Below are 9,893 nucleotides of genomic sequence, written 5' to 3' on the forward strand. Positions count from 1 at the left end.
TGTGGTTCAAACCTGTGTTGTTCGTGGGTCAGTCGTACTTGCTTTTAGTTGTGTTACTTGGTACAAGCCTAAGTAGTAATGAAACAAAAAGAACTGACTGGAAAATGTCAGTGATGCCTTCGTGAGGAGTATGCCTTTGTGATCCACACCACCTTAAGGTTCGCTGCTGCTTTTGGTTTTGTTGCTGTTTGGGGTTTTTTGTTTTGTTCTCTTCAAATGGTTTGTTGGGAAAGATGAAAGATGCCTTCGTGTGCTTCTTCTGCAGTGTCACTTTACTCCTCTGTGAAGAGGAACAATCCTAACCCATATATGTAAACTGAGCGAGCTAGTTACAGGAAGTACCTAGGTTTGTGAAGTTGCCTAAATCTTGCAATTAAGACTTACAAGTGGGTAAGTAGAGTCAGGAAAAAAGGTCAGAGGATCTAAGGAGAGAAATTTACTTCTAGGAAATGCTATGAACTTATTGGAAGCAGGAGAGTTTCTCCAGTATATTTTAGAAGGATGACCCAGAGTTTGCTGAAATGTACAAAACAGAAACGAAAGACTCCCTCTTTATGAAATATGGATGCATCGTCTGCAACTATTGGAGTTGTTCATTTTTTTAGAACTGAACAAAGTATTTGCCATGACATGCTCTCTGAGACAACTTTCATTCACCTTTCACTGGGCGTTATGGGAATCCTGTAGTCTGAAGAATGGTAAAATTTTAGGCTTTTGGCCCAGTGTCAAGACTTTTGAGCAATGGTATAAATCCATTAGATATGTTGACATCTCAACTTCTTTGAAATAATTAAGATTGTTTGCATTATTTGTCTCTCTCAGAAATGAACACACCTGCGAGTACTGGATGCCTGTGAGCTTGCCATCACCTGCACTGCAAAGGCACAGGGCGGTGGCCTCTGACAAGCAGCTCCTTCCCTTTCACCTTGGCCTTGCCCTTCCTGCTCACGGTCCACCATGGAGACACTGTCCCAGGACTCTCTGCTGGAATGTCAGATCTGTTTCAATTACTACAGCCCCCGGCGCAGGCCCAAGTTGCTGGACTGCAAGCACACCTGCTGTTCAGTGTGCCTCCAGCAGATGAGGACCAGCCAGAAGGATGTGCGGTGCCCCTGGTGCCGTGGTGTCACCAAGCTGCCCCCTGGCTTCTCCGTGTCGCAGCTCCCGGACGACCCGGAGGTCCTGGCTGTCATCGCCATTCCACACACTTCTGAACACACCCCGGTCTTCATCAAACTTCCCAGCAATGGGTGCTACATGCTGCCCCTGCCCATCTCCAAGGAGCGTGCGCTGCTGCCTGGAGACATGGGCTGCCGCCTGCTGCCCGGGAGCCAGCAGAAGTCCGTCACCGTGGTGACCATCCCTGCTGAACAGCAGCCTCTGCAAGGTGGGGCTCCCCAGGAGGCGGCAGAGGAGGAGCAGGACAGGCGGGGCGTGGTGAAAAGCTCCACCTGGTCGGGGGTGTGCACTGTCATCTTGGTGGCTTGCGTCTTGGTCTTCCTCCTCGGCATCGTGCTTCACAACATGTCTTGCATTTCTAAGCGCTTCACTGTGATATCCTGTGGCTGAAGAGGGCTGCAGGGAAGTCTCTTGTGGGTGCCAACTTAGGGGTTGAGCAGGTTGATGATGAGATCCCAGTGAGAAGATGGGGGGCGACACTGACCATTTGGTGCTGAGCGCTGGCCTCTGGGTTGCCTCTTGATTACCCCAAGACAGACACAAAGGGCAGAAGGTGAGGTCTCAACAAGATACCAGGTGAATTGTTCTGAGTGTTGATGGCAACAGCTTGGAAGATGATTGCATGCATCCTCATAATCATGTATTCAATGGATTGTAATTTATGATTTTTCAAAATCATGTTACAAGATAGACATATTCTACTTAGACGTTAAACTGTACAAGTGCATACAATGTGACCTTCTCTAAATGCAGTAGATTCAAACAAAGATGCTATGTAGACAAGTAGAATTAAACCTGCAAATCTGTGTAAAAATTCAGTGAAGACATGCACTGCTGGCTTCTTTACTTTTTTTTTTCTTTTTATTGAAACCCAGTCTTCATTTAGTTGCTGAGGCTTTTTATACATTTTGAATGGCACCAAAACAAAATAAGTCAAAATGGACAGTCATTTTTTTTGGAGAAAATATTTGAACAAGTGTCTCCAATGTGTTGTGTTTTGTCATGAACCTTCCTTTTCTTCACTTGTAATTAGAGCTCGCTACGTGTTTATGAAACTGAAAGCTCAACAGGGGAGCAATAAACTGAGAAATCATGAGAAACGTCTAATCCCACAGGAAACCTGTATGCCGATTTTCCTCAAGCCATCTCACAAAATAAGAATTTCAAATGTAAATATTGTGTAGTTGTGTGTGTATGTATGTGTGTCTAATTTGATTTACCTCAGGTGTTTGAGTCTTTGCTGAAGAATCCTGGGATTAAAACTTCAATGGGCATGAATGAGTCAAGTCTCTGAAGCGGTGGCCACTTCATGGACATCTTGACCCAGCGAGGAGTCTCCTACACGTCACCTGCAACACTCTCTCCTCTTCTGTGTATTTAAGTCCTGCATTTTGTAAGAGGCAAATGGAGAATAACAGAAGAGTGTCTTTTCTCCTGGTTTTGGAGTCTTGTGCTGGCCATGAGTTTGTGACTGATGGCCAACCCGGGCGGACATTTTAATAGATGATCTGTGACTCTTTTTTGAAAGATGCTCTTCCACAAGAGTTAAGCCAGTTAGAATTCCAGTTTCTTCTTGTTGATATGAGAGAAGATCTCCTGTATTTTAACACGTTTTTATCGAGAAAGGTGGCAAGGTAAACTAACAGCTCAAATTCCCAATATAAGTGGACCGGTTCCTCATAAACTGTCAAATATTCTTAAATGTGTAATGATCTATAGATGCTCATGAAGAAAGATCTGCTAGAAGTAAGTGATAAATTCCTATCCCTGGGTGCATGCGCATTCAGAAAGAGCTGTGAGCTTTACAGTTCTCATCTAACTTCTTTTATGGAATTCATGAAGCAAGTGGTATGTGACAAGGACTCCACTTATAAATATAACTGTTTTTATGTTCCACTGGATCCCTGAAAATGGTGAGGAGGGTGGGGGGAAGTGAAGGAAAGACAAGCAGGGCTAATTCCAAAAAGCAAGGCTACAAAATAGCCCTGTGAGGTCAAGACAATTCAATTTATTTACATGCTACCTGTTATCTTCAAGCAGCACAAAATATGCATATGAAAGTGATGGAATTAATGTGAAATAAAACAAAAATACAATGGCTAGAATACAAAGCTAATATTGCTAATTGGCATGAGAATTCAACATAAAATTGTGAGCTCTGATTTTTCAAATTTGTCATAAAACCTTTAGGAAATGTATTTGAAAGCTCAAAATAGAAATTAGGTTAAAATGCCATTTTATTGTGTAAGCTCTTGGGCATTATACAACAAATAATCTAGGATTTATTTGGTATTAATAATTTAGGTATCATATTAGCTGAATACTATCCTCTATTACATAACATAATATACCGTTGGGTTAGTGTCAATTTCTCAAATTCTCCCAGGCTGCCGTAATGCATGTCTGACCTAATTTCTATTTCTCTTGGAGGAAAATACACACACACACACACACACACACACACACACACCCCACAGAAGTGTTGCATTAAGAATGCTACATTTCAAATAGACTTTGCCCTTGCAATTTTAAGCTATGCCATATTCAGATTAATTTTGTGAGTGATATCTGCATATGTTTCTGTACAGTATGAAATGACTGACCCTGTAGTGTAGTACGTGATAGAGTTCCACTTGTTAAAGTAGGTTAGATATAGACACTAATGTGTGTGATGATAGTGTCCTGTATTTCTTAGTGCAAATCTGTACAGTAAAAATGTCCATAGAACTTTTACTTAAAAACAATCCCATGCTAGAGTTGCCATTAAGCAGTGCAAAATTAATCGGCTGTATGGTAGATTCTTGACCTTAAATTTAACAATAACAACCAAAATCAGATTTTTTTTTTTGTAAGTCTTACTGACCTAAGAAACATTGTTTAAATTGTTTAAATGGATCTGCTTGCAGTTATTTGTGTACCTGTTTGTTGGGGTGTGCATTCTTGTGTGTGTGTGTGTGTGTGTGTGAGAGAGAGAGAGAGAGAGAGAGAATCTCAGTCTGCCAGATATAATTTTAGAGGCTTAATGATGTTTTAATGTTGCTTGGCATCCCATTGCTCTGGCCTCTTCTGGCATTTACCAATGACCCTTAACAAACACATCTACCCATGTGACCAAAGTCCACTGACATAAGAGGCCAAGATTCATACTTGCACATTAATGAAAAGTCACAACTGGAAAGCACAGAAAGTTAGAGCTGAAAGCAGCCTCCGGTGGCTTCATTTTGTAGATGAGTCCATTTTGTAATTCTGCAGGAAAGGGGGGATATGAACTTCACACTGCAGTGTCTTCTTGCTCCATCCTAGGTCTGTCTACATCTCTATCTGGCTACGATCCTTTCTAGGATTGATGAATACCCTTTACTGAGTCAACTATTACTTTAATGGATTTTTTTGTAGGTTTATGTACTCATTTTAGTTAGCATCTACCTCTCTGGGAAAATGAAAGGAGGGTTGACTTAGGGATGAGTATAGATGTTGAAAGACAACTATCAAACCATGTGGTTTGAATTTTGAAGATTGTAAAACATTGGTGTCCAAACCTCCCACCCCACTTGTATGTAAAGGACAGTGAGTGTTGTGTAAATAGTAAACTATAAGAAGCATGAATTTTCATCTTTATTAATGACCTTGAAATAAGGAAGAGAATGCTTAATATGTTAAGTAGAGCCAAGAATGCTACTAAGAAGCATTGTCTTTGGAAAAATTTTGTATAATGACTTGGGGCATAAGTTGTGATGAAAAGGCAACTTGGTTTTTGGTTCCAGTCATACTTAATGATCAGAAAGCTCTAAGATATTTTCTTTAAAAATAGAATTAAGTTTAATTTTTTGCATGGCTTACAGATTGGGTCTCTTGAAGGTTAAACCATGTGATGGTATAACCTGTGAGATCTTCTAGATTGGCACTGTTCAATAGGGCTTTCTGTGATGATGGAAATGCTTGAAAACCTGTGCCGTCTGGTACAGTAGCCACCGGGCACATTGACTTTTAGGCAGTTAAAATGGGGTTACTACAAGGGAAGAACTGGATTTCAAATTTTATTTAATTTTAATTAGCTGAAATTTAAATAGCCCTATGTGTCTAGTGGCTGCCATATTGAATGACGCAGTTCTAGGTGATAGCGCTTGGGGATCCAGCATCAAGGTATTAATGGAGTAACAGTGAGGCTAAGATGAGAGTTTGTGGGCTAGTGACATGCAGTTGGCAAAAGGCAAAACATTCCTTTCTGGGCTTAAAAAGTATGTGATCTCAAGAATGACAGTAAAAATTCATTGTTGCCCTTTGGAACTGTTGCTTATAGATTTTAGGCCAAGGAATGATCAGTGAAGCTTAAAGAGTGCTTTATTAAGTCCCTTTTCTGGGATCATTAGCTGCATGTTAACCTGTTTTCCAAAAATAGTAGTTAGACAGTAGCTGTAAAACGTTTGACTTGCAAGCTATGCATGACCTGTACTGTGAAATTGTGTCTAGGGTCTTGTGGCCAAAAAGTAAATGTTACAGGAAAAAAAAAAAAGCCTAATGAAATTCCTGTTCACTTCCAATATCTTATCCAAACTTCATTGCTGTATTAGTAAGGTGCAAATATAAGAGCAAGCGTGTTTTGCAGTGTTCAGACTGGTTTTGTTTGCCCTTGAAGTCGGCCAGCTTGTCATTGTATTTGGTGTAGGCATATGTGGGCATCATTTTTCAGATGCCAAACTAAAATGTAGGTACTATTTTTAGAATGAGATTTGACATTGTTTTAGTGTCTTTCTTTTTTAAGCAAAATTTCAGTTATCCCTGAAAGAGTTGAAGATTTGAAGCTTTGCACAAAAGCACTTTTTTTAACAGTAAAAAATATTGCCCATGAAATTTAAAGACTTGAAGGTTACTAAAGATACAATAATTATTTTTTAGCTAAATAAAAGGAAGCAGAAAATTCGGTTTGAGATATATTTTCCTATAAAGACCAGATTCTTACTGATAATCTGGTATTTATTCCAGTCTAGATTTTGATTTGAAGAGTTCCCATCCCTTTATTTGAAAACTTATGTTGTTTCAAAATTGGTTAGTCTGCTTTTCATCGTTTTCCAAATGGAATATATACAAAATACATTTACTTCATTTTAGCAGAAATGGGTTGGTTTTGTTTTCTAGAAGTGATCAATGTGCAAGACTTTCCTTAGCTTGCCTTTAAAAATCATTTAATTTTTTTTTTTGCCAAGATAGTAATCTTTCTTTAGCCTTAATAGGAAGATAGAAGTTCAAAAGTTATTGGTGCAAAAGGAGTGATACAGAAAAGACTTCGATTTCTATCTTTTCTCAGAAAAATGATGCTGCCCACCAGTCAGCATTTTGTTTCCACATAAGAAGTGTCAGGTAGTCAGTTTGTCATCCCTGACCTAGATAGAGAAGCTGTTCCTTGACGTTTCCATCATTCTCAGTAAATTGTCACCTACAAGGTAATTCTTACCAAAACAGAAACTATTGAGAAGAATAAGATAGTCAAGATAATTCAGTAGCTGTTTTGAAAGTAATAGTCTATTTAAAAAGCAATGATGTTCAGTTGCTGGATTTTGTTCAACATGAGACATTTATTTATTTATTTATTTATTTATGAGATGGAGTTTTGTTCTTGTTGCCCAGGCCAGAGTGCAATGGCATGATCTCAGCTCACTGCAACCTCCACCTCCCAGGTTCAAGCTATTCTCCTGCCTCAGCCTCCCGAGTAGCTGGGATTATAGGCATGCACCACCATGGCCAGCTAATTTTGTGTTTTTTAAAGTAGAGACAGTGTTTCTCCATGTTGGTCATGCTGGTCTCCAACTTCTGACTTCAGGTGATCCACCCGCCTCAGCCTCCCAAAGTGCTGAGATTACAGGCATGGGCCACTGCCCTCAGCCAACATGAAACACTTCTAAAAGATAAGTGGAAATTCAAGCCATTGATTTTTCTGACACAACTGACTTACTACACACACACACACACACACACACACACCACGATTTAGCTGTAATTGGAGTTAAAAATCAGTAAAAAACTGTTATTAGTCATGTTTTCCAATTTGTGAGTTATACAATATTGGATTAGATACTAATTTCTTAACTGTTGCTATGGGCTGCATGCATTATGTCAAACTAACTACATTTGGGAGTGTCTATATAAACACTTGAAACTTTTCAAATATATGAAGAGGTAGGTTCTACTGTATACATTTTATTGGAAAACCATTGATCATTGAAGAACATAAGCAGATGGGGCATTTAATTTCTTCCAAATACCTTATTTTTTGGATCTGCTCAAGTGGTTAGGGCGAATGCACCATTATTCCTGAACCCCTGCAATTTGGTTCCCATTTTCCTGCACAAATTTTCTTGCTCAGTCAAGCCAATGACTTTTTTTTTGTTGTTTTTCAGAATTCACTGCCTGGGTTATCCCACTATATGTATCTCACCTATGATGTAGTGGTGCTTGAAACATTCATCTCATTAGCTAGATTTTATTATTCTAATCTAAGGTTTTTTATATTATTCATACTATGATATTTTTAGGGACAATCAGTAATATTTGAGGCAGAGTACTGAGGGACCTCTTGAAGTCTGCAACAGCATGCATTTTCTTTGTTTTCGTGGGAGTGCTTCCCTGTAGCTGTCTTTGTTCTAGAACACTGCTCTAAATTTATTGCCATGGGATGTAGGGCTAGTAGCCCATGTGAAAATCTTCTGTAATCTCCTTGGGGTATGAGTTATTGGGTTATTCTAACAGGAGTTTTCCAAAGGGATGGGCCATTTGTAATTCAACATTTGCTTTTTGAAAATCCAGAAGTAGACAGTTGGATATAATAGTGGTGGAAGAGCATGGGCTGTAAGCAGAAGGAAATAGAGATGACAAATGCCTCTTAAAGGGGATCTAGTTGATACCTCTGTTAAATAGTGGGAGAACACAGTAGCTGGTACCCTACACTGTGCTTTAGGAAAATCCTATGAAGATTTCATTTACAAATCCTCATAGGATTTTCTGGGTTGAGGGACAACCCAACTATTAAGTAGAGGGAGAGGGAGAGGGAAAGGGAGACGTGAAGCACTGGGTCTATGTGAAGGGACAGGCAGATATACCCACAGAGGGAGAAAATACTTAATAAAGGAAGAGTATAGCTGCAAAACAAGACATATAGGAGCTGAAGGCCAGACATGGCAGAAACCAGCTGGAGAAAGAAGCACATGACAACCAGGACAACTTAGTCAAGCACAATCTGTCATTCCAGTATGGACTATCAAGTTCAATTCAGGATGCTTCAGCTGAAGACATGTGGGGTAATGTGCTCAGCTGATGAGGGTCCAAGGAGGCCCCATTTTCCCTATCACCCTGTCCTGTGCTTGTGGTTTGGACTGTTAGCACACTAGGCAATTTCAGAGCCTGCTCTAGAGTTGGTTTCCACGTCAGTGCAGACAGACTCTAGAATCCTCTTAACCATGGAATGCAAGGCCTATTCCTGTGGATCTATCCTGACTTGAGTATGTTAGTACTGTTGGGAAAATGAGTTCAAGGATATTTCAGTTTATATATCCTGGTTGCTGTCATATATTTTTTCATTTCACCACTTGTTTGTGTTTGCCTCACTCAACAGTCATAGGTATAGAAGCTGGTTTCAGCTTGGGGCTGTTACGAACTCCCAACATAAGCCATGTAGCTGCAACCCAGGGTTCCTCCCACCCTGCGGCTTCAGCGGTGGGTTCCCTGGCCCTCTTGATAACAAATACTCCAGTCTAATGGCTATATTAATGCTGCTCAGAGGCTATTAACTCAAATCCTTGGTGTGTTTCATTTACAATTATGTGGATTATTTATTTTAGGAGCTTTTTTTTTTTTTAAGGGCCAAATAGCCCTACAGATAAATGAGCTGCTGGGCTGTGTAGAAAATATTGTCCAAATGTTGCCAAATATTGACTTCGTAAAGGGGATATCAAGCTGCTGTTTATAAATCTGAATGTCTTAAAAGCGTTCTTGCTTGCTCTCTCTGTTATAGATGGTATCTTAGCCAGCCCTGAGTTTTCCAATGAACCCAATTTTAATATATGGTATTTTTGTATGCCAAACTGGTGTCTTGTCCTTTGTATATGTGGTAATGTTGATTTTATGACTACTGTAAAAACACATTTGCTATGATTAAAATTCATAAAATGATTTCAAATAGACTCATGTATTGGTTTTTTCCCCCCTTCTAACCCAAAGAAAAGAAAAAAAATTGGCTGAGATTTTCATCATCAGTTATTCTAAGGATTTTAGTAGACTTGGGTGATAAAGCAGTAAGAAGATCCTGAACCAAGGATTTTAAGTGGAGGTGACTTTCAAGTAGCTCCTCCGAGAGGCCAAAAACACATCTTTAATGAGTAAGCCCAAGCTTGTCTTTGCAACTTGGGCTTTCATGGCTTCTGGTGGCCCTTCCTTTATCCTCCACTGTTTAGAAATTGTGCTGCATGCCCCAGGCCCCAAGTGAACCATATACAGAACAACTTGTTGCACCGTATACAGAACAACTTCATGCAGCCCCTGTGAAGTCGGTTAGAGTGACTTGGCCTCTTGGCCCTGAGCCTGGAAAGGTGTCCTTCAATTAATGTTCTCATCAATAGGGTATTTTGGAGAGCCTTTTTTGATAAAAAGCATCCTGTCTTTCGATAACTGGATCATATCAATGAATTTCAATTTAGTTTAACAGGTAGCCTATTCCTAATTAA

At 39.7% G+C, this 9,893-nt stretch overlaps 1 protein-coding gene across 4 annotated transcripts in view; it reads left to right on the forward strand.

Moving 5' to 3' along the window:
• RNF152 (ring finger protein 152) overlaps positions 1-9,353 on the forward strand; it is an 88,241-nt gene extending 78,888 nt beyond the window's left edge. For 3 of the 4 annotated variants that reach the window (XM_030810308.1, XM_003264293.2, XM_030810309.1), the window contains one exon: positions 823-4,066. In XM_030810308.1, coding sequence (XP_030666168.1) covers positions 958-1,569 — 612 coding nt within the window. In that variant the 5' untranslated portion in view covers positions 823-957 and the 3' untranslated portion in view covers positions 1,570-4,066. Of the gene's footprint in view, positions 1-822 lie in introns of all 4 variants that reach the window. The other variant, XM_003264292.2, reaches the window with a different exon arrangement.
• The last annotated feature ends 540 nt before the right edge of the window (positions 9,354-9,893 follow it).

Source organism: Nomascus leucogenys, chromosome 4 (genome assembly GCF_006542625.1).
Source record: "Nomascus leucogenys isolate Asia chromosome 4, Asia_NLE_v1, whole genome shotgun sequence".
Classification (NCBI taxonomy): Eukaryota; Metazoa; Chordata; class Mammalia; order Primates; family Hylobatidae; genus Nomascus; species Nomascus leucogenys.